Below are 25562 nucleotides of genomic sequence, written 5' to 3' on the forward strand. Positions count from 1 at the left end.
CCCAACAACCCACCTAACTAAACCAACCGATACATAGAAAACGTGGATATTTGTGAGCTGCTACTTTTCATAGTACATTCTCGTTTGTACGTTGGTGACCATAACGTACAGGATGAGACGTGTTAGTTGAGAGGACATGTTGAATAACCAAAGCTGAGCCTCGAATATATTACTTTTATTCAAATGTAATGATTTGACAATGCAAATTATTTAAACAATCAATAAACATAACAAATTATCACATTCGATCACATTATCTTTCCAATGTATATTGTGTTGTAATAATTTGAAGAGCTGCTAATATTAAATAAAGTTTGACTATACAGAATAATACGCTACAAGCTTTTTTATAACCTTAAGACTCCATTATACGCGATTATACGTACGAGGTTTCTCTATTGAGAAACCTCGTCGTTCGGACTGATGATGTCCGAACACTTCCGGAACAAGTGCTTCGCTGACGACTTTTGTTCGAACCACAACGCTGTAAATGTTTCACCCACGTACTACAAATACAAATAATCGCCAACAGAACCTAAATACCTAACTTAACCAATGCCTAGATATGGACAATATCTATTAATATAAATAGGATCTATAAATATTAATATAAATTAATACATAACAATATTAATTTATATTTCAGAACATTCCTATTGAGTGAACAGCATGTTAAAATTGATGAATGCGTCTTAGAGGTCGACCGCTGGATAGAATGGACTTGGTCGGAGGACGGGTTGGCTGCAGCCAGAGCTGTAGTACAGAATGACGTTGCCTGATCACAATGGGTCCCTCCCCCCTGTCGAAACCCCACACTGTGATAAGCCTCCGGGTATAAGTGTTGGGTCCGTGGCAACAGCTGCCCCAGTATACACCTGCACACACAGCATACCTGCAGTCACGACAGCACATCTGTTTACCTATCTCGGGTCAAGTGCCGAAGAAACAGTAGAGACCGGTGGTCCAGGCTCTTGTGTACACCTCAGGTGTGCAGCTCGTGCAACATGATCAAGCGCAGTCTTCTCATCATTGCCCTGGCGGTGAGGAACAGTATGGGCCCCAGGACACACCCAGGGACATTGTTGGGGAGTGGAGGAGGGGACAATTATTGAGGAAATGTTTGCCACATCCTAAACACATGTGCCACCTTTGAGGAGCTGGAGTTTATTACAGTTGCAATATTTACAAATATTTACAATATTAACACATTACATATTGGAAGCCACCAATATGTAAATGTGTCATGTATATTAAATGCCATATAATCACGTAACATATCTACCAATTCAGTAAGAACATAAAATGAGGTGGTAGAAGAAAATTCTAATTTAGAGACATAAGATTTGACTCTCAATGAACAGGGAGTTAGATGCCCTGTTAACAAAATGTGTCGATTGGCTCTCAAAGAGGAAGGGAGCAAGGTGAGATATAGTCACACAACAGAGCAAGGTAGAATATAGTTACACTATAGTAAACATAATTTTGTTCTCGTAAACAACGATATACCTGTATTATGTATTATTAATTTCCACCCAACTTGTAGCGTAGCCCAATTGGACAATATGCGTCACAGGTGAGGAGGAGCTATGTATTCTTTATTACGTCAAATATTGATAGATCAATACAATATCATGAAGACCAGACCACACATTAGAAGATGAAGAAACGACGACATTTCGGTCCGTCCTGGACCATTATCAAGTCAGACCATTATCAATACAATATCATAATATTTCTGCTCTTCTTCAACCAGGTGGTGTGCGCCGTTGGGATTCTCCAGCAAGACTCCTGTCAACCCGACTGTAATGGGAATTATCCTCTAGACAAAGTAGCTGATCCCATGAACTGTGCCAACTATTACATCTGTATTGATGATGGTATTCCTTCGGACCACGCTGTTCCCTGCCTAAATGACAATTATTTTGATTCAGAAATACTTGACTGTGCCCCCATGCCTGATGACGGTTGTTGAAGCTACCTGCAAGCCTACTGACTGCCACATCACCTGCAACAGCTTCTTCAGCTTGATCAGTGATGCATTCGATTATGGTAAATATTATATTTGTATTGGAGGAGCTCCAGACTTAACAGTTATCTGTACCTCTGACGCGCCCTTCTTCAACGGTGAGAACTGTGTCAGTGACGAGGAAGTTTGTTGCACAGTCTAGTGTGTTCCTTACTGTCAGCCAGGGATTGTGCAGTCCCCAAACCCCACAGACTGCACCAAGTACTACATATGCACTCAGGAGGGACCAGTGGACTCAAGCTTGCACTTTCCTTGTGATAGCGGACACATTTTGACTACAAAACTGGTCGATGTGTCTCAGGTACTTCCTGTACTAACTTATGCCTTTCCACATCTTATTAACCGCGTCGCTGTCGGGAACTTCAATAGCCACTACAACCACATCAATAACCACCGCTATTACTAACATAAATTACCAATTCTTGAGAGTGAAGATTTCCTTCGTTACACTACTTGCTGGCTGTCTCCAATGTGCTCATGCAGGCGATGAGTCACAATAACGTGGCTGAAGTATGTTGCCTAGGCCACACATTAGCAAGTGAAGGGACGACGACGTTTCAGACCGTCCTGGACCGACGACCGAAACGTCGTCGTCCCTTCACTTTCTAGTGTGTGGTCTGGTCAACAACCTCCAATGTGCTTACTTTATTAGCGGGAATGTGATCAGTCCGCCGGATAATACACTGTACCAGAATTGATGTCAATGAATATGAAAATCTCTGCTTATTCATTGTTTAATTGATTTGCATTAGCCAAGAAATCCTTAAATTTTGATAAAGTGAATTTATCCAGGACTGAATTATCTATATTTTCATCTTGGTTCTGTATAATGCAATGTATTATATAAATGAAATCATAATGTTATGCTTGTAAAATATAATGACAATAAATATTATTGCAACGTAGAATGCTATCTTTACCTCCGATGCATATATTCTTATGTGTGGGGCTTCACGAGTCCTACACATAAGAATATATGAATTCCCACAAGGATATTCCTACAACCTCTTCACCTTCAAACAGTTTCCTCAAAATACTGCAAAAAGGTCCACTGGAATATTTCCATAATGGAGAATATTATCTCAGTAACGTCCGGTAATGTGTCCAAGACGAACAAAGCTGGTCTTCGAACCATGCTAACTCCTCATACTGGGGATTGCCTACTGACTGCATCTAATTCCTCATTGGACACTTTGCTTCGTCAGCCATATCGTCTGCAAACACCTGTGTATCTGCGACAGACCGACATAGCGTCCTTGATATAATTTTGTATGTCAGCGGGAAAGAAATCAAGATATGAAAATGTTAGACGTTAATAACATAATATTTGTAATTATTTGCTGTACGGCACAAGGGGAACTGCAACTGTTCGGAAACGACGACAGTCTCAAGTCTTCAGATTTGGGTTAATATGCAAGACATTATTGAGATATATATTTCCTTAATGGCATGAATAAAACCGCAACTGATTCGACCTGTTGACAGTCAAGAGCAGAGTTTCTCAACCTTTTTACCCTTGTGGAACTTTTTAAATAACGTTCCTGTCAGAACCTGCTGCATAAAAAACTTTTGTATAATATATTTATAACCTCAAAAATATATATTTATTAATGGTCCATGGTGCCTATAGTCCCCTCTACTCCAGGCGTTACTTGCCCAGTAGCCACAACATGATGGATCACATGTATTACATCACATCTCCCTTATAACCAATAATAATTTAGTGTTATGTTGCAATTTGTTGCCTGGTTAATCGCCTCACTGTGAGTAGCTTTTGATAGAGTTGTGTGCACAGAGAACAGTTCCCAGAGGGCAAAACATGCTCGAGAAACGTTTAACGTCTGATCAACGTTTAAATGAATGTAGGATTAACGTTAATCAAAGTTGATTCATTGTTAAATCTATGTCATTTCCCAAAATTTCCCTACACCATACAAGTTATCTTGAATCTTCCAGCTAATTCCATCTTTTAACCATGTTCTAACCTATATGTGCTTGCAGGGTGAGCTTCAGCTCCTGGTCTTCGCCTTATATTTTGCCAGTTGTCAGTTGCGTTGTCTTCCAACCTTCCTGCTACTGTTCACACCTACTTATGATACTATGTGGAGGAGTTATTATTAACACAGTGACACAAAACAACGACAACAGTGTAGACAACAATACAGTGACAACGTTGATTCAACGTTTGTTAAACGTCGCTGAGGTCTAGCGCCCTTAACCTTTCCTTACAGCTCAACCCTCGCTGTTCTAGGACCAGTCTTGTAACAAACCTCTTGATTTTCTCTATGCTCCTTTATTTTTTGACTCCGCACTGGAGCTTCATATTTTGTTAATTATCTCTCATAGATGTTGTCAAACGTAGTGAAAGCTCACGTGTCCAGGCTCCTTGACACACGTACGTTCCAGAGGTGTGCACATGCCGCTGATGATATGTCGTCATTGTTTACCTCAGGTGACAGGCTTGTGGGGGGGGGGCAGGTTTACTACATAGTTTTATTTTTGTAGCACAAGTTGTTGTGCTGTCATTATCTTGTTTTGTCTCTGTGGCTCCTCCCTCCTCTGGTACATTTTTATCATCTTATATTGTGTGTTAACATAAAATGCTCGTAAAAAACAGCAGCACTGCACTTACACGCTGACACACACACACACACACACACACACACACACACACACACACACACACACACACACACACACACACACACACACAGGAGCGGGACTCTCTATCACATAACCACAACAAGTGTGTTTATCACCTGATGCCTCTGGTAATTACCGGTGTTGACGTCAACTGTTGTTGACGAAACCACAGAGGCTTTACGTCCTCACTGACCTAATGGAAACCCCAGGCTGGGGATCACACTCCCTACGTCATAAGGCTTATTTCACAGCTTACACCTCACAAGCCATTTGCTAACAAAAATCACTATAGTTACCCAAGCGTAATTTTCTAAGTTACAGGTGGCCTGTCTTCCCAGTACTCTATGTCATACTTGGGGATTGGAAGGTACCAGACTGTACCACAATCCTGGTTTTACAAGCACCAACTAGATGACATTGTAACTATAAAGTGTGAAGGATAGATACAATAGTTTATGTAATAATCTAAGATGAGGTCTGATAAAGACCTTTTGTGCCCTCTGTAATGCTTTTTGCGCTATCGCTCACAGGATGGGTATGGGGTGCACAATAAACTAGCCGCCTCCGGAGGCAACAATCAAATCCTCCCACACTCAGGTGTGGAGGTGAGCGTTGCAGCCCGTTACGTTGCCTCAGTATTTTCTCATATATATTTCGTTATTGTGGTTTCATTGTGTATTTAATGCAAGTGAAAGGTGGGGGAATATTTCTACCTGTAACTGATGTCTACCTCAACCTGTGTAAAGATCAGCGCTCTTCTTGCTGGAAAGTTATATACGCCTCTTGTTTGTCTCTTTTTATAAAAAGCCGTTACAGAAAATGATGTTTCCACTGGGTTTATTAATTTCCAATATTTTCTCTCATAGCTGAAGTTCCCTATGACTAGTAACTTTGAGTTTGTATCGCCTGTAACGTTGTCATGTAATTATTTAACCCATTTAGACACAGAAAGGCCTTAATCTATGGGAAGTTACAGTGGCCCTATTTGATAATTGGTAATTTGAGGAAAAATATGAATGATGAGATAACTTTCTCAAAGAGTTAAGTTTCACCCCCAGTTGGCATAATATCGACAAGATACGTTCAATAAACGTTAAATCAACGTTTATTTAACGTTAAATCAACATAGCTAACGTTGAATCTATGTTGAATCACGTTACACTTGGATATTGTTCCAACTGGGACAATTGAATATTTTCTATGTACGTAATACAAGTGCAAACAGCTTCACCTGTGTCGTGAGTGCAGCTCATTTAAATTCTCGTTAGTCATGGAAAGCACTTATCCCCTGAGCAGTGTGCTACCATACACTTAAACATTTACAATCTGAGAATTTGAGAGGCCCTTCCCAGCAAACACACACTTTTTTTACACTCCATTTTTAGCAGTAAACAAGACCTCAAAAAAGGACTCTCTCAAGACTTCGCTCACTTTCTATGTTCGAATCACACTTTTCTGAATGTTTCCCCCACGTGCTGTCATTACTGCCAACAGAATCTAAACTCCAAACTTAACATATGTCTAACTATGCCTACAACTTTAACACATAATAATAATATATAATTTGAGAACAACAAATTTCTTTCAAACAGTACGTTAAAATTCAGAATGCGTGTTTTGGGGTCAGCCGCAGCTGGGACGAGCCTGGCCTGAGCAATGGTTGCCCACATGCTGCAGACACAAAGTAACTCCCAACAGAACATTACACCTAAGCTAACCTGAAGTTAACTAACCACCTGGAAAGACGAGGAGCAGAAATACTGAAGTGGGGACCGGATCCGGACCAAGAGGTACCAGACCCCGCACCTCTTATCAGTCGATCTTGCCTAATACTCTGGCACCGCGATAGAGAGGCAATTTAATAGTCACGTTTAACAGAGCCTCACAGACTAACAGTGGCAAACTGGATATGAGGCGCAAAGGTTCTGCTGTTCCTTAAGATGGCAACATTTATTTCAACACATCAGAGTGTTGCTGAACTGGACGCAGTTATTCCGGGAACACCGAGTGTTTGATCACCAGCAAGCAAACGTTGTATGCTCTGTCGCTTGGGGTGTTCAGTTTGTGTATTGTACTGTATAGGGTGTACTTTGTGTAGGATGTGATGAGGGTGTATATTGTTTACGCTGTCATATTCAGCTGGTACTTCACTTGTTTCTTTAAACACCATTTTGTGTTATTTATATATTAATAAGATTTACTTGTGCGGGAAGGATAAAGTGCATACAAATGTCTGAACGAGAACTGCCAATTATCTATTTAATACAAACAGGTGAAACAAACCCCTGGATGGAGTCCTTTGTCAGAGGACATACCAGGTAATTGGCCTGTTTCCTATTGCGCGCCGTCAAGTGGTCAACTCTTGTGCTAGCAACTGTCACGGCGGCTCGGAAGGTGATCCGACGAATATCAACACGAGAAGAGTAAAACTAATACGTAAAAAATGAATACAAAAGAAAATGTTAACGTACCTAAAAATTGGTAGACTTCTGTCCCCCGATGACTTGGCAACTCTTACCTGCAATGGCGTGAAATCAAATTAGGAATTAGTGCTATGCTTTTATACTTTTCACTCCTCATACACCACACTTATAACACAATCACTTCATAATCACATATCAATCACATATATATAAATAAACAGTGAAGGTAACGCTTGAGCATCAAGGACTTGCTTACCTTTGCTGAAGGACGAGGGCGCTGAGGTTCATGGTTCAGGACTACAGTATACTCTCAGTATACTGTATGAAGACCCAGAAGCGGTGTACACCGCGCAGTGTACATATCGCTGCCTCAACATTGCATGTTTCTCTATGCAGGCGATGAGTCACAATAACGTGGCTGATGTATGTTCGACATTCTCACAATCAACTTGAGAATGGTCCAGGACGGACCGAAACGTTGTCGTCCCTTCATTTTCTAGTGTGTGGTCTGGTCAACATGTTTCTCTAACTCACTGAGTGAACACTTCCTTCCCTTATTCAAGAGTATTGGTCAAATTACTAGTATTTATTCCACTGTACACATATCCGTTACACTATTCATAACACTAACCACTGCGTAACGATCTGGGGCCAGATTCACGAAGAAGTTACACAAGTATTTACGAACCTGTACATCTTTCCTCAATCTTTGACGGTTTTGGTTACATTTATTAAACAGTTTACAAGCATGAAAACTTGCCAATCAACTGTTGTTATTGTTATAAACAGCCTCCTGGTGCTTCGGAGCTCATTAACTCTTTAATAATTGTAAACAAAGCCGCCAAAGATTGAGAACAGACGTACAGGTTCGTAAGTACTTGCGTAACTGCTTCGTGAATCTGGCCTCTGACCCGCGGAAATAAAGGGTCGAGTAGTCTTTCCAGTTTCCAGTAAACTCGCTGGTAAACCCTTACCATCGCTGGCGACACTCGGCACCTCCCCGCGACACATAAATACCCCGGGTCGCGCCACCAGCCGTCACTCTCACCCCAGGTGGCGCAGGGGACGCACGGCTCTCCTCCTCCGGCCATCACCACCTCTCAATCTCGTCTATTTCTCTGATTATCCAGACAATTACTGCACATAATACTTCCGCGGGGATAATTATTTATCACTGAACTTCACTGCACATTGTCACTCACGGATTTTGGTCAGATAATACACTTACGGTGGTGACCAGTCGTATGGCTGTTTTCTTCCACACTTGTGGAATCTCAGCTGACGGTTGAGAGGCTGGACCAAAGAGCCGAAGCTCAACCGTGGGTTACCAACACGTGACCTCTCTCCAGGAACATCTAAGATCCTCATTAGGATTCGTCACATTGTGAATCCAAAATGGCGGCTCCCAGTGGCGCCGGGCGTCGTCTTCCCCAGACACTTCTAGACGGGTCCGCCGCCCTCCAGTACCCTGAGGCACGACGTCAGGGCCTCCTACACTGGTAGCTTGCCTCTTCAGTTATCTCACTGCACTACGAACCGACACACACTCGCGATAAATCAAACTAAGGAAGTTCTTTTTCGGAAGTTCAAAAATACAGCTTCCCCGTGCCTCCTTCACCGCCAGAGTGAGTCCTCGACCAATCACAGAGCTCCATGATGGTCCACGTCACGGCCCAGCCTCTCCTGATTGGCTACCGGTGACGTCATCCCCCAACGTTTGAGTCGTCCCTCCTTCCTCGTCAAATTTAATTATATTTTTAAATATAAACCGGTACTACAACATCTTTGACATGCCTACTTTTCCCCAATATAACTTCTAGTTTGTCTTGTAACAAAATAAATTCTGCGTCAGTCCACAGGCATCAGAATAGGGGAATAACTCTCACATTAGGCGAGAATGAATGTTATAAATGGACAAAGACTCGTAACAATGCCGCCAAAACGGAAGGAAAACATGCATGGGATGAAATATCTGGGTAAACAATGGTTCTCTGATGAGTAACTAGCTCACTGACATGTTTTGGCATTGTTACTTGGTCAGCCGTGCCCGCCATCTGCGTCGTCGCTAAATTAACAATAACTAGCGAACCACACTTAATAAATGAATTACACCCTATACTACATAAGTGGCATTATACAATACATAATATACACACTAAAGGACATAATACACATGCTAAATGACAGACTAGTTTATATACACACTGAATGACATGCTTAGTAGTTAGTAACAGTTGAGAGACGGGCCGAAAGAGCAGAGCTCAACCCCCGCAAGCACAACTAGGTGAATACTACATAATATACACACTAAATGACACACTACATAACATATGTACTGCTCACTACATATATAAAAACAATACATGACAAGCACTACTTAACACACTAAACACTACATAACATACGTATTATACACTACATGATGTATGTCCTACAGTGTCTGATTTCACTGTGAAAATTCTGAAAAGCCTCGTCTGTTCATTTATCACCCATCCTCTGAAGTACTGGCCACTATAGTCTACAATTTTACCAAATTTGCAACCTAATAGTAAGTAACAATTACATGACGCCAATTACAAGACATGGCATGGTGTGTGTGTGTATGGTGCTCGGTCACTATCTCCCCTACTGTGTATTACTCTGTGATGGGAAAGCTCTCAGCCTGCTAACAGGAGTCCGCAATCATCTGCTCCTGTACCCACCTGTGTGTAAAAATAATAAAGTGCTTATAACTTCTGTTCACCTCAAGTGTCTTTAGCTCATCATAACTGTCAATAATTTTATGGAGCTTTTATGAAGTAAAATATTACAGTGCACATTTGCCTTAATAACAACGTGTACACAAAGGTTAAGATGGGAAGAACATTTGCATGCTGCTCTCTTGTTTACCATCTCAAGCTCTTCTCTTTCTTACTAGAGCTGTGAGGTTGACCCTCCATATCCCCCCCATCACTATCGTCTCAAGTCACCTTCGTGCCAAACCACTTGGGCTGGACGGTAAAGCGACGGGTTCTCTTCATGCAGGTCGGCGTTCAATCCTCGACCGCCCAAGTGGTTGGGCACCATTCCTTCCCCCGTCCTATCCCAAATCCTTATCCTGATCCCTTCCAAGTGCTATATAGCAATGTGTCAATTATCCCAACTAGCCTAGCAATAATCATAGATTATCCTCACTAGCCTAGCAATAATCATAAATTATCCCCACTAGTCTAGCAATAATAATAAATTATCCTCACTAGTCTTGCAATAATCATAGATTATCCTCACTAGCCTAGCAATAATCATAAATTATCCTCACTAGTCTAGCAATAATCATAGATTATCCTCACTAGCCTAGCAATAATCATAAATTATCCCCACTAGTCTAGCAATAATCATTAATTATCCTCACTAGCCTAGCATTAAGCGTAAATTTGCTTTCAGTCGTTACTAGGAATTAAAAAACCATTTGACATCATTAGGAATTTAATTTAATAAGAACATCATACAGAAGTGTCTCATTTAAGGTTCAGACACAGAACATCGAAACTCTATCAAAGACTAAACATTACAATAGTGTGATAGATCTATTATAAACTCTTGTGAAAGGTTTCTGGTGACCCGGGACGTGAGTTCAAGTCCACCGCAATGCTGCCAAAGATCACCTCACTAGAACAAAAATATTTCAGCCCGTCGTCACAACTACTACGTCCAATCCAACTTATATATTTTTATATTTATAACTTTAATTACTATAAAACAGCAGCTCACAAAAATCTACGTTTTCTATGCATGAAAACAGAAAACACCTACCTAGTTAGGCTAGGTAGGTGGTTTCCAGTCGTACATTTCTGGTTGTTAGGACATGGTATTTTGTACGTTGGGGCAAATCGAGAGAACGTTCTCAATATACAACCAATATAATCTAATACGTAATATACACCACTGAGGGAAGGAAGAGCCTCAACAGAGTATTTTACACTCAGCTGTTGCTGAACATTTCCTTAACTTGTAATCATACACCTGATTGTCTTTACACGTGAGCACTGCGGTGTCAAGGGGCGTGCCAACGTCCACACAGATGTAGTACTTGTGGCAGTCCTGGCCGTGGGGCACGAATACCCCACCACGAGGACAGTACGGCGGGCACGGGAACCTGCAGCAGGAGTCTGGGCTGGCCACACAGGTCGTACCGTTGAAGTACGGTACACTCTCAGTACAAGGAAGGTGTATAGGCGTTCCTTCTATGCATAAATAGTATTTGGAGCAGTCAAAAGGGTCGTAGATGCGATCGCTTTCAGCACATGTGTAAGGACATAAGGAGTCGCAGGGCTGTGGACAGTGGAAGGTGTCACCTACGATCTTCTGACAGGTGTGAAAGGAAGGGTTGAAAAACTCCCCAATAGGACAATTCACTGAATTTGCAGAAATGGTCCCGTCCCCTAAGCAAAAATAAAATTTGAAGCAATCGTCTGGATCTCCTTCGAGATGACCGAACGGCTTGTCACTGCAGTCTGGCTCTGGTATACATCCTATGGATGGGGTCGCGCCGGTTGTCGTGGGTGTTGTAATGGTTGTGGGTGTGAAACTTGTTGTTGTTGTTGTGGTAGTTTTAGTTGCACGTGTAGTAGAGGGGATTTTGGTTGTTGCTGTTGGCGGTGTGGCAGGTGAAAGAGTACTTCCTGGGGTGGTGGTAGTTGTGGTGGTTGTGGTAGTTGTCAGGTCAGCGCAACAAGCAGAGTTGTCGGTGACGCAGTCTTCCCCGTCAAAATACGGGAAATTTCCCGGACAACTGGCCGGGACAGTAATCCCCCCAGAGAAGCACTGGTAGTACAGAGAGCAGTCATAATGGTCAGCATATTTACTGAAGTCTCCGTTACAGGAGAACTTGCACTGATCACTCACCACGACGGAGCCGGACACTCGTGTGACATTCCGTGTCACCAACGGGGCAACTTTAGCTCTGTCACCGCAGAAGTTCAGACAACGTGTGTCGAGGCAGTGACCGGTGTCGACGTGGAGGAGCTGGGCTGGCCGACAGTTGTGGTGGTGAGGGACAAGACGTCCCTGGCGGAGGAGGTGACAGGGGCAGGCGCGTGGACACTGTGGAAGACAAGGGGTGTCCTCCGGCAGGCACCTCCTCCAGGCGGGGTGGAAGTAGTGTCGGTGGGGGCAGCGTAGAGGGGTGGAGTGGGGCACGCCGCCCACCACACACAGGTGGTACTGGTGACAGTCCCAGGGATGAGGCACCAGCTGTCCCGGCTGACAGCTGGCTGGTAGCTCACACCATCTGGGGCCTTCCGCCGCTACTATCCCAACCTGAAAAGCAATATTATATTCTGTAATTATCAGAACAATGTCCACCGGCCATTGAGACAAACAGGGACAAGGAAAACACTGAATATTTCTTCCCTTCCTCCCTGAAATATTCCATGTTTTCGTTTCAATTTTGTTATTCAAATTTCGTTTTTGAGTCAACACTCTGTGGAGTGTTGACTCAAAAACGAAAAGAACCTGACCTCAGGTTGTGTGTTTCGAGCATAATTTTTTAATTATCAAGGGAAAGCGCCAAGCCATTACGACTTTATAGCGCTGGGAAGGGGTCAGGATACGGATTTGGGATGGGACGGGCAGAAGGAATGGTGCCCAACTACTTGGACGGTCGGGGATTGAACGCTGACCTGCATGAAGCGAGACCGTCGCTCTACCGTCCAGTCAAAGGGGCTGGGTTTCGAGCATAGTCTCTGTCACATAACCTGACCTCAGAGTGTGCTCGTCTGAGCAGCGGCCGGCCCCAAAGATACCTTCATAAATTTTAACATACTACTTCCTCATTATCGGTGTTTAGGTCCTCTTGGCAATTATTTAAATTGCGGTACGTGGGTGAAGCATTCACTGAAGTGTGAGTCGAATAAAGAGCATCAGTGAAGCACTCTCCGAGAAATGATCAAACGTCATCAGTTGTGAATCGTGCAAAACCAAATTACTTCATAAATAGAGGTTGGAATAAAGGTCATTTATGCTTCATGAGGACTGGCCGCGATACTTAGAGACATACTTGTCTGTTGTTTAAGTGTTCGGAGCCTCCAGAATGCGTCTGTCATCAAAACATGCGTTTTGCCACAGTCAATTATCCTCGTCTTCGGCCCGCCTATGATTGCCTCATTGTAGCCACCAGTCACCCTGCAAAGTTGAGTGAGGCTTGCCCCTAGTGTCTTGCTTCCAACCTTGGGCACATAAGCATACGTCCCCTTGTATAGATATAGATATAAGCCTGTAGTAAGATATAATATATATAGATAGATATGAGACACTCACCAGTAGTGAAATCAAAGCGAATTTCATGGTGACAGCAGCCAACATCCGTCACAACAGTGATGGTGAGAGCACTGCTCGAACGTCACAAGAATGATGGTGAAGGCAGTGCAGGTCCGTCACAACGCTGACAGTGACATCAAACAACACACTACCATGCTATGACAACACCGTCAACTTATAACCGAATGAACTCACTACATCTGTCACTAATTTCAAGGGTAAACATTGTTTTGTTTCATATCAATAATCAGATAAGATATCGTCGTTCAGCAGAGAGGAAACCCGTAAATCAGATAACAGTAGACCTGTTAGTCCTGAACTTTGTCATCTACTGACAAATGTGAAACAGTTCATCTACTCTGCTGGTAGATGAGAATTATAGACAGCAGTAGTTTATTGATAATGGAGGATTAGAATTGATCAAGTCGATGGGTAAACGAGTCTACTAACGTTATTGACAAATGTGAAACAGATTTTACTTATTCTACTGGTAAACGAGAATTAGAGTCTACTGATAAATGAAAATTAGTCTACTCTATGTTAAATGAGAATTAGAGTATATCTATGTGGGAACCGACCTGTGAGATTTATATTTATTTAATTTATATGAATTTATATTTACGTTAATTTATATACTTCGATAGCAATTTGTATAATGATAAGTGGACTGTATTTCTGCAATAATCTCTTAATCTCACAAATCGATCCTCTACACATTAGGGGGGGGTTATTAAATTAATATATATGCAGCCAATCAAACTACAGTAATAGCTACATACATTGATGAGGTTCCTTATCTTATAGTACAGCAGGTTAGTCCACCAGGTATAACTAGGGTGTAGACACCAAATTATCCTCTTTGAGGCAGCTTCCATCACCCAGTAACTGGTGCACAAAATCTTGCATCCTCGTCTTGACCTGTCAAAAGTGCGCTAACTGTGAAGCCAGATACCTATATATGACAAGTATATCAGAGAAAACACTATACAGTACATGGAACATGAAGACCTGGCTTAATTACCTTTAGTTTGAGGCGATTTCGCGATCTAACCGGGTCACCCTATATCCTGACATTAATGGCCATAAATGAATGATAAACGGGTTTCGGATAGACTTAACTTGAATTGTAGACATCGTGTTGGAGATGGTACCTTTGGTTTCCATAACACTACGTCCAAGTAAAATTAACAGGAGCCGAATTTGCTCCCGTGTGAGCCTCTGGTCTCAATATACAATGGCTGTTTAACACTCCATGCTATTGACGTTACTGGCCGACATTGTCCAGAATGATAGGAGCTAAATTTGCTCCACACGTCTCGGAGGTGACACAACAATGGCTGCCCTCCTTCCTCACTCTGACGCCTGGCCTACTTTGTCCAGATTTCAGAAAGTGATAGAAGGGTCACATTTACTCTACTTTAATATTGATAATTAAGTTAATTTATATAAGATGTTTTATGATGGTAAAGTCCAAAGACTAATGTATTTAAGAATAATTCCCAGCAAAATAGCTGGTGAATTATAATAGTATGTGGTGATGATATCCCGTTTTCTATAGACGGTAATTCCACTACAAGTTACGTTTTCTATGGTTAACTTGTTTATACAACACAGCTCTTATCTGTCTGTATGATATTATTATTAAATGGTGTCGGACTTTCCGACATAATTCCCCAGGGGGCTGCTCACGGGTCGAAGTCCTATTTAGAACAGACGGACACCGATACTCCTCCTTCGAATTATTAGATTAATTTGATGTTAGTAGTTAGTAATCACACATTTGTGTGTCTGTTCGTACAGGACGGATGTCCCGTACTAGAGTTGCAGGGGTTAGAAGTCTAATGCGATTTCATTTCCCTGTCAACTCTTGAAAGGCTAATATTCAAGCCTTATTACATATTATTTAACCCAGAAGACTGAATGTGATCAAGTACTACAGTCAAGTATGATTCAGGGACTACAGTGAGATCAGTGACATTAGATATAACTTGAAGTTTCTTCAGGTAACTGGTCACTGATATATAAACACTGAGGCCCATGGAATACATCTTGATTAAATAATAAATGTATCAAATCAGTCATCAGATTTATTGGGGTTTAATTTAGTTAATTGATTCAGAAGATTGAATAGCTCATCATTAAAGTAAAGTATGGTTCTGAGACTGCAGTGGGTTCAGTGACATTGGTCGCAGTGACTTGTAGCTGTTTTAGGCTACTGTTCACTGATTTGCCACTGAGGCCTCATGAACTCATCTTCAGCTTTAAATGATGATACTAACATCAACCTCTGTTGGTATAGTCAGCTGTAATCTCCTTAGTATAATGCTACTGGAGAAATATAATCAGCTGACAAATTTAGATTTCTATTGGTATTGTTTATCTGCAGGCATAGGTCTCCTCAGGCTTGATACTGGGCCTGAGAGTAATTTACCTCCTGCAGAGTTTAACATGGTTATGCCCTGATATTTAGTAGGGCTACCGATGAATCGATGGTAGTAGTCTGTCCCCACAAGGACAGCCATTTGGCATTTGATTTGCTCAAATTTACCTGCAGCTGCTTGATAATAGCTTTCCAGGTCAGCATAATCAACTTGAGATTGTTGTGACAAATCTTCACATTTCTTGATCTGTCTTGTTAAGTGGCCTTTAAGACCTGCAAGGGTTCTTTTCATTCTCCCTGCATTATCCATACTGGCTAGTTGGTGAAGCCTTGTGGGGCTTGTACTTGGGCTGCTCATAATACTGAACAAGCACTGATGGTAGCCTAGGGTAAATTCTGCACTCACTAGGCAATAATCCTACCTCTACTAGAGGTTAGCACTTAAAATTAATACACATTATATATATATACAATCATCCACACTAATGATTTGAGTGATAAACCAGTGTCACTGGAAGTACCTTTAGGTTAGCTCCTCTATATCACCCTAGGATGGAAGAGACACTAATTAATCACTCAAAGGTGTAATGATCATAAGTAAATTATTATATATACAACTCAATTCGAGTTGATAAAATTTACACCCAAAATAGGGTCTGGACCATTCATTAATGGTGTTAAGTTGTTTAATATAGTACAACTGACTATGGTAATAATGGGACTAGGATGAACAATAATAGTTCAACTAGTCAATGGTTAATATCCTACCCTGTTGTGGGTTGGCAATTAGTAAATATTATACTATGATCACTAGTGCAATATATATTAAATAATTCTCTATTTTGGAGAAATAATATACACAATTATTGATAATAGCCTCTTAATTGCCTCTATGAAACTTCTAATACTATCTAGAAGTATTAAATATTATTAGTGACCTCGCGAAATAAACTCCACAAAATTCGTAGATAATCTCTCGCGAAATGTAACACCACGAAATCCGTGAACAATCTCGCGAAGACACAGTCACTAATTTGGCTGGCTTCTATTAGCGCTGTCATTTCACGAAATAACACGCCACCAAATATCTGTGGGTGTGCATGAAACCGCTGACGAAGCTGAACTGGGCTGAGGGAGGCTCCTGAGCTCCCTCGAGGCTACGTTGCCGTCTTGACTGCTGGCTTTGTTTAAATAACACTGCACTAGTATATTTAATGAATCCACTGGTTAACTGGTTCATCCGGTACTAAGATGACCAAATGTGGGTTCATAGGACCGAATATTCCGGTTCCGAAGGTCCAAATAATTCGGTTTCGAAGGACCAAATAATGTGGGAACCGACCTGTGAGATTTATATTTATTTAATTTATATGAATTTATATTTACGTTAATTTATATACTTCGATAGCAATTTGTATAATGATAAGTGGACTGTATTTCTGCAATAATCTCTTAATCTCACAAATCGATCCTCTACACATTAGGGGGGGTTATTAAATTAATATATATGCAGCCAATCAAACTACAGTAATAGCTACATACATTGATGAGGTTCCTTATCTTATAGTACAGCAGGTTAGTCCACCAGGTATAACTAGGGTGTAGACACCAAATTATCCTCTTTGAGGCAGCTTCCATCACCCAGTAACTGGTGCACAAAATCTTGCATCCTCGTCTTGACCTGTCAAAAGTGCGCTAACTGTGAAGCCAGATACCTATATATGACAAGTATATCAGAGAAAACACTATACAGTACATGGAACATGAAGACCTGGCTTAATTACCTTTAGTTTGAGGCGATTTCGCGATCTAACCGGGTCACCCTATATCCTGACATTAATGGCCATAAATGAATGATAAACGGGTTTCGGATAGACTTAACTTGAATTGTAGACATCGTGTTGGAGATGGTACCTTTGGTTTCCATAACACTACGTCCAAGTAAAATTAACAGGAGCCGAATTTGCTCCCGTGTGAGCCTCTGGTCTCAATATACAATGGCTGTTTAACACTCCATGCTATTGACGTTACTGGCCGACATTGTCCAGAATGATAGGAGCTAAATTTGCTCCACACGTCTCGGAGGTGACACAACAATGGCTGCCCTCCTTCCTCACTCTGACGCCTGGCCTACTTTGTCCAGATTTCAGAAAGTGATAGAAGGGTCACATTTACTCTACTTTAATATTGATAATTAAGTTAATTTATATAAGATGTTTTATGATGGTAAAGTCCAAAGACTAATGTATTTAAGAATAATTCCCAGCAAAATAGCTGGTGAATTATAATAGTATGTGGTGATGATATCCCGTTTTCTATAGACGGTAATTCCACTACAAGTTACGTTTTCTATGGTTAACTTGTTTATACAACACAGCTCTTATCTGTCTGTATGATATTATTATTAAATGGTGTCGGACTTTCCGACAATCTACTCTACAGGTAAAAATAAGACGAAGGTCCACTGTTAATGAGACTCTATCTACCCTACAAATACATAAGGATTAAAGTGTGTCTACTCCATACTACACTAAATACTCTAAGGATGGACAACAGTATAGCAAAGATGGATATGCAACTGTTGGAAGTATCTTCCATGCCGTGGTCATATCCAGGAGGAATAATGAACGTATTTTGCTACTAACAAGCAGACATTAAGTCACAATAACGCAGCAGAAAATGACCGACCCAACCCACACATCTGAAAGTATTGGAAGTGACGACATTTCGGTCCATTCCGGACCATTATAAAATGATGTTTCGGGCCGTCTTGGACCATTATGAAGACATTAATGCTCTTCTGTAATACGCTAAATTTAACACGTGAAAATAAGAAAAATATTTAAATAATTTCTTTATTCCATACAAACAGTATTAAGAGTTTTTAAGCTAATTATATAATAATTTAGACTGAACCATATCATACAATCAGTCTGTTATTGTATTACTCAATGAAAGAAAAAACGTAAAAATGTATTGCTGTATGACAATGTAAAATAAAAAATTCAGTTCACTTCGACAGAAATATTTTTGTTGCTTTAAAATATATGTTGCGGTCTTTGTATGTGTTGAAAGCAAGCATTGTGGTTTATTGCAAGTCTTGATAACAAGTATTGTGGTTTACAGGTGTTAAATATAGCAGAATACATATATTATGTTGCGAAGATCCAAGTCTGGGGGTTGAAAAATACATATTGCCACACAATTTCAACATTTGTTTAAATGCAGAACCCAAACGGCCAAATCTGAGAAGCCTACATAACTATCAGAGATGCAAATATTTTCATATCTAATTTACATAATTTTTACATTACCATTTTTTATCCATAAACATCATGTTCACTTGTTCCAGAATGATATCGTAAATATGAAATTTTCTTGGAGATAATTCTCATTTTTTTACTAGGATTGTATGTCAGAATTCAGGTATTTGATCCAGGAGCTGCCTCGTATGGGCCAATAGACTTTCTGCAGTTATCTTTATTCTTATGGTTGTTCATAATATATGTATCTAAGTATAATTATTAATATAATATGGGTTGCATATCACAGTCAGCGTAGTGTTAGTCTGTCAGGTATATCTGTGAGTCTACATGAGAAAGCTTGTGTTTCGGACACGTTGTATTCAAGACACAGTAGTTCGTGTCTGGATTGAACACCAGATTGAAGTCACAGGTCCAGACCTGAGCATCGTTGTTTATGTCGTCCGCTGTACAACGGAAGTACTGAGGGTAACAAATAGTACACCTGGGGAAGAGGCCCACAGATCGACAGGTCATGGTCTCATTGCAGTTCGTGGGGAGTGTCGTAACTTCAACCAGTTCAAATGATGTTGCAGCGGGTTCTGTTGATGCGACCGGTTTAGGCGATGCTTCTCTGTTTATAATTTCAGTGGTGGGTGTTAAGGTAGTTGTGGTGGTTGTGGTAGTTGTCAGGTCAGCGCAACAAGCAGAGTTGGGGCCTTCCGTCGCTACTATCCCAACCTGAAAGACTCACGCATCAGTCTATATTCACACACACACCAAATGTTATTATTCAGCTTCAACTTGCCCTTGCTCGGCCTCACTTTATTTATACAGATCAGTTTTGGTCACCATATTGTAGAATGAACATAAATCCACATGAACAGGATGACAAAATTAGCCCTGGAATTAGAACCAGGTCTAACTGGTTCTAATATGAGGACAGACTTCAAATTACATTGCTTAGAATGTGTGAGGAAACTTGACTGAAGAATACAAATACTTGAAGGTGTATAACAAAGGGTATACTAATAAGGGTTTAATGTATCAATACGAAACAATGTATACAAGTTGTATAAAATTAGATTCATAAGAAATCTGAGAATATATTGGGTTGAGTATCAGGTTGTTAATTAATGATTCATATTACTGGGTAACGGAACAGACGTTAGGCTACTGGAGTGTTTCAAGGAAAGTTTAGACAGATGCGAATGTATGGCTGACTATAAATAGGTCAGCCCGTCCACTCCAGCGTTTACAACGTTACTAAAGTGATGTACAAAATTACCCTAACCTAACCTGCCCGAGGACCCACGAATAGAAAACGGGACATCACGTCACTATTGCGAGCCGCTGTGATTTTTAGTACATAAGTTTTTGGCCTCAGGGGATTACTATGTCAAAATGCTATGTAAAAAATATTGCAACCAAAAAGTATTGGGTCCGACTCCGAGGGCAGGACAGAGCACATTTCCTCTCACCTGATGATTCACCACAACGATGCCTGGTAGTGATCCCCACGTATAACTACGGAGGGAAAAATGTAACTAGAAATTGCTTGAGCGCTTTCGTATTAATCAACACATCTTTCAAAGTATCATACTTTTGGTGAGGTGTTAGCCCACAAGCGCTCAGGTAATTTCTTGTTTAATTTCCCTTCGTGGTTATACATTTTCACACACACACACACACACATATATACAGAATATGTATGTGTGTGTTAAGTATATGGTCGCATTACCCAACACTCACCAGCAGGGAAATTAAAAGACAGCTGAACATGGTGATGGCAGCTGAAGCTGGTTGATTGGTTGGTGAGTGTCGATGTTAGAGAAGGCAGCAGAGGCAGTGGTGGCAGCTCACGGTGGCCCTGGCAGTCAGGGCAACATTGACAAGAAACAGCGTAGAGCGATCTGGGTAATGGCTCCCACTACACCGTTATATTTCAGTTGATAAGATATCAGAGGGGCGTAAATGTTATGGTTGGGGATAAGTGTGTTGCAAGAGTGAGATAACCACTACACCATCACACCACATTGGCCCCTGAGTTTTATTAACTTTTTTCCCATGCCGGTCATTGGCCCCTGAGTTTTACGAACTTTTTATCCCTGCCGGTCATTGGCCCCTGAGTTTTATGAACTTTTTTCCCATGCCGGTCATTGGCCACTGAGTTTTACGAACTTTTTTCCCATTGGCCCCTGGGTTTTCTCGATTTTTTTCTCCTAATTTTCTCGATTTTCCTTATCCTAACCCATAACCAGAGGGTTTAGACCCCCCCCTTACCTCGAAATTATAGTACAGGGTTGAATTAGGGAATGTTAGGTTTATATGTGAAAATATATTCCTACCTTTAATATATAGTATAATTTCGAGGTAAGGGGGAGTCTAAACCCTCTGGTTATGGGTTAGGATAAGGAAAATTGGGTAAATGGCAATTAAATAGTTTTGGTGAGTTATATCCCTTTCTAACTAAGGTTAGGTTAAGGATGGTTAAGTTGAACTGATGTAGAGAAAATTCCCATTATTATCATATTTTCCATCAACCTCCCTCCCCAGGTAATAGAGGTTAGGTTGAGGATGGTTGTATTGATGTGAAAAATGCTACGAATATGATGCAATATTGAACCAAGATCCGTGTATCAGAGGTTAGGTCCAGGGCGGTTGGGTTGATGCATAAACAACACGTTCCTCCCATATTTACGATAAATTTGAAGTTAGATAAAGGGAGGTTAGGTCCATATCCAAAACATCACTTTTCTATGAATATGGTTACAATGTTCAACAAAGAACCTAGTAGGTTAGGCACAGTGTGGATAGGTTCATATCCAAAACTTCAGTTTTCGAAGAAAATAGATAAAATATTCAACAAAGCTCCAAGACCCTTGCAGGTTAGGCACGGGCATTTAGGTTCATATCCAAAAAACATCACTTCTCTGAGTATATGTCGTATCAGAGGTTAGGTCCAGGTTTAGATTGAATGGGTGAAAATGTGGGTAAAATGGATTTTGGCTGTGCTATGATACACAACATTTAGGCATATTTGATGGAAATTGTCTCCAGTTTGGTGGCGATAGCTTAAATTTCCCCAACTTTAATCAAATCTGCTAGATCAGGGTTAGGTAAGGCTATGTGGGGTAGGTTGGAATATGTGAAAACTTGGCTAAAATGGTCTTTGGCTGAGCTACGCAACAAAACATTTTGGGTATATTTTGTATAAATTGTCTTAAATTAGGTTGAATTTAGGTGAGTAAGCATAAATTTCACGAACTTTAATCAAATCTAGCTTGGGATATGCTAGGTCAGGTTAGGTACGGTTGTGTAGGGTAAGATGGAATAGGTGAAAACTTGGGTGAATTGAACTTTGGCTATGCTAAGATACAAAACATTTGGGTATATTCGGTGGAAATTGGCTTAAATTTGGTTGAATTTAGGTGGGAAATGCATAAATTTTGCCAACTTTAATCAAATCTAACTTTGGATATGTCAGGTGAGGCTGGGTAGGGTTGTCTAGGGCAGGTTGGAATAGGTGAAAAACTTAGCTAAAATAAGCTTTGACCGTGCTATGTTACAAAACATTTTTGGGTATATTTGGTGGAAATTGTCTTAAATAAAGTCAAATTTATGTGGGATAACTTAAATTTCGCCGACTTTAACCAAATCTAGGTTTGGATATGCTAGGTTAGGTTAGGTAAGGTTGCGTAGAATAGGATGGAATATGAGAAATGTAGGTAAAAATGGGCTTTGGCTATGCTATGATACACAACATTTAGATATATTGGTGGGAATTGTCTTAAATTAGGTCTAATTTTAGGTGGCATAGCTTAAATTTCGCCAACTTTAACCAAATCCAGGTTTGGATATGCTAGGTTAGGTTAGGTGAGGTTGTGTAGGGTAGGATGGAAATAGAAGAAAAAGTTGGTAAAAAAAAAATAGGCTTTGACAGTGATATGATACACAACATTCGGGTATATTTGGTGGAAATAGTTTTAAATTTGGTCAAATTTAGGTGGGAATAGCTTAAATTTCTTTTAATGAAATGTAGATTTCATTACCCCTAAGATATTATATATGTCCTTCCCTACACGACCTCACCTAACCTGACCTAGCATATTCAAACCTAGATTTAGTTTAAGTTGGTGAAATTTAAGCTATGACACTTAAATTTGACCTAATTTATAGCAATTTCCACCAAATATACCCAAATGTTGTGTAGCATATACTTACGTATATGTATATTATTAATATTTGGGCTAAGCGTTCAGCACAAATAATAATTTGAGCTAGGCGTTCAGCTCCTACCTATTAGGATTAAGGACCTGCCCGAAACGCTATGCGTGGTAGTTAATGGTTGCACAAGAATGTAAGATTCTTGTATATGTAAATAAATAAAATAAACAGATGCAGGTTAGAGAATTACTTTTATTTAAGTTCGTCATGCTTCCTATATCTTTGTCACGTTTTCTCACTTTCTTTATCTCGGGCTCATGTTATCTGTACATTTATTCACCTAATTGTACTCACTAAGTTGTGGTTTCGGGGTTGAGCTTCGGCTCTTTGGTCTACGATTTTATTTTATTTGGTCTTTGATGTGTATCTTTCTAAATTCTGATTGGAGTGGAGAGCGACAGTTCGCCCCGAGACGTCGTGGAGGGCAGACGTACTAGGAATGGTGTCAGGCGCCCATTTGAGCAAGAACAGACCACTTTTCAGTTTACATATATGTGTACCATATGTAAACTGACTTCGTTTATCCAGTGAGACAGGTGATAGACTCATAGCCGACTACGTATACCTGGGAGACTATTATTTGTTTCGCTAGTGACAATCAGCAGTATTAAGTAGGGCAGTGCAGTGGCCCAAGTGAGTAGGGGCAGTACTAGTGATTTAATAGTGTAGTTGAGCGGTGAGGAGCCATCTACGAGTGTGTAATGGTAGTCTGGTGGCGATAACCACTTTAGGTCGCAACGGCAAGTCACAGTGAGGATCTGGGGTCCTCATTGGGTAATTAGTGTACCTACAATCATCACACAGGTCGTCTGGAGTACGTCAAGCCTACAGTGAACGTCTGAGCCAGGAAAATGAAAGGTGACCGACAGCATCATGAATTGACGACGGGGTGACGGCCACTTTTCCCGCGCGCAAGTCAGCTGACCAGCGCGGCCCAGGACACGTGTAAGTCAGTCAAGTGTCTCTCAATTTTCCCCATTTTGACTTAATATCGTTCCGAGGAACAATTTCGGGACGGTGGTCTTTGACTTGATTATATATTACACACAGAAATCACAATTGCCTGATGCATCAAATGAACAAATGCACAAGGGCCGTGACGAGGATTCGAACCTGCGTCCGAGAGGATCCCAGATAAGGCCTTATCCTCGTCACGGCCCTTGTGGATTTGTTCATTTGATTATATATGATTAATGTTGCATGATTTGTGAAACGACTTTTAAGGCCAAGTGGTATTGATTTATTTGCCTGATTTCTATTTTCGCAAGTAGAGAGAGCGTCATTAACTTTGATTTACTTCTTGCTTTGCATTTATTCTTTGACACTCGAAAAATGCTTGAAAATGATGTAGGAATTTAAGTTCTAAGGATCAAAAGGCATCCAAATGAATATAGTCGACTGGACATCTTAATTCAAGTTTCAGACGAGGCTATTAACGTAAATTGTATTAATTTTCATTGATTATTTAATTGTGAACTTTGTTTTCTGTTCTTCCATTCTCTGTTATTTGTTAATTGATCTAACAGAGACTGTGTTACACACCTCATTGTACACTGTGGGACAATTGTGAAGGATAGGCTACGCGTGAGCACATTCCGCATACATTGCGACTTTTATTAACACATTTAGGTACATCTACATTTATGCCGCTATCCTAGACTATATGAACGGGAGTACACAGTGTATTATGAGTTAGCTACGTGATGCTAAACGATCCCCATCATACAGGATGGTTAGTCATACAAGGCTATGTGATCAGTAGTCTGCACTGGCTCGTCGATTGAGCTGTGCTCTATCCCTCTATCCCCTGGGGACGCTGAGGGATCCCTGAGGGCCAGAGTCTGGCACAGGGAAAATGTGTGTAATAACTGATATACAATGATCAAGTTATGGACTAAGGTTGAATTGCAACAGGGTTGACCCCGAAGGAGTTCATAATGTTTGTGATTCTTCTTGAGACGGATTTTGTTAAAGTTCAGTGATTTAGGTAATAATATACAACTCTTAGCGCCATCTATATTTTAAATTTAGTGCTCCTAATATCCAATTTTGTTAGCGCCATCTGTATTTTGACTCTGGTACTGTTATTGATGGTTAGTATTTCAACCCTTCCTTAAACTAGTCTCGTCCAAGCTACAGTCAACCCAAAACACACATTAATTAGTAAATGTTACTTACTGTGAATTAAAAATCTATATTTTCTCGAAAAATAAAGTTGTTGTATATTAGAAATTGATGTATAGTTAGGCTTATATTAGATTATTGGTAATTGTTTATATTTAAAGTACGTAATCTTACGTGGGTGAAGCACTTTCAAAGGTCAT

The 25562-nt window shown here is 40.6% G+C and overlaps 2 protein-coding genes and 1 long non-coding RNA gene across 4 annotated transcripts in view; 1 reads left to right on the plus strand and 2 right to left on the minus strand.

Annotated features, from left to right (window-relative positions):
• LOC123759614 (salivary peroxidase/catechol oxidase) overlaps positions 1–8659 on the minus strand; it is a 76809-nt gene extending 68150 nt beyond the window's left edge. Inside the window, exons 1-2 of the mRNA XM_069316831.1 lie at positions 8321–8659; positions 7349–7645 (exon numbers count right to left, since the gene is read on the minus strand). Of these exons, the coding sequence (XP_069172932.1) occupies positions 7349–7380 (32 nt within the window). The 5' untranslated portion in view covers positions 7381–7645; positions 8321–8659. The remainder of the gene's footprint in view (positions 1–7348; positions 7646–8320) is intronic.
• LOC123759620 (uncharacterized) lies at positions 840–2927 on the plus strand. The gene is made up of 2 exons (XR_006773061.2): positions 840–1040; positions 1754–2927. It is a non-coding gene; the product is annotated as an uncharacterized lncRNA (long non-coding RNA).
• Positions 8660–10539: 1880 nt separating the features above from the next.
• On the minus strand, positions 10540–21008 carry LOC123759621 (uncharacterized). Of its 2 annotated transcripts, none has more exons than XM_045744755.2 (2): positions 20764–21008; positions 10540–12390 (listed from the first exon to the last, which is right to left on the minus strand). In XM_045744755.2, exons 1-2 carry the CDS (start codon positions 20791–20793, stop codon positions 11035–11037), a joined length of 1386 nt encoding a protein of 461 aa, XP_045600711.2. In that variant the 5' UTR covers positions 20794–21008; the 3' UTR covers positions 10540–11034. The 2 variants fall into 2 exon arrangements, with proteins under 2 accessions (XP_045600711.2, XP_045600709.2); XM_045744753.2 differs by lacking the exon at positions 20764–21008 and adding an exon at positions 13390–13592.
• Positions 21009–25562: the final 4554 nt, after the last annotated feature.

The sequence above is a fragment of the Procambarus clarkii genome, chromosome 8, assembly GCF_040958095.1.
Source record: "Procambarus clarkii isolate CNS0578487 chromosome 8, FALCON_Pclarkii_2.0, whole genome shotgun sequence".
Lineage (NCBI taxonomy): Eukaryota > Metazoa > Arthropoda > Malacostraca > Decapoda > Cambaridae > Procambarus > Procambarus clarkii.

Coding starts and splice junctions, on each gene's coding strand:
- LOC123759621 (XM_045744753.2), bottom strand. CDS start 13,434: ATGTTGGCTGCTGTCACCATGAAATTCGCTTTGATTTCACTACTG. Junction 12,391..13,389: donor TCGCTTTGATTTCACTACTG/GTGAGTGTCTCA, acceptor ATTGCTTTTCAG/GTTGGGATAGTAGCGGCGGA.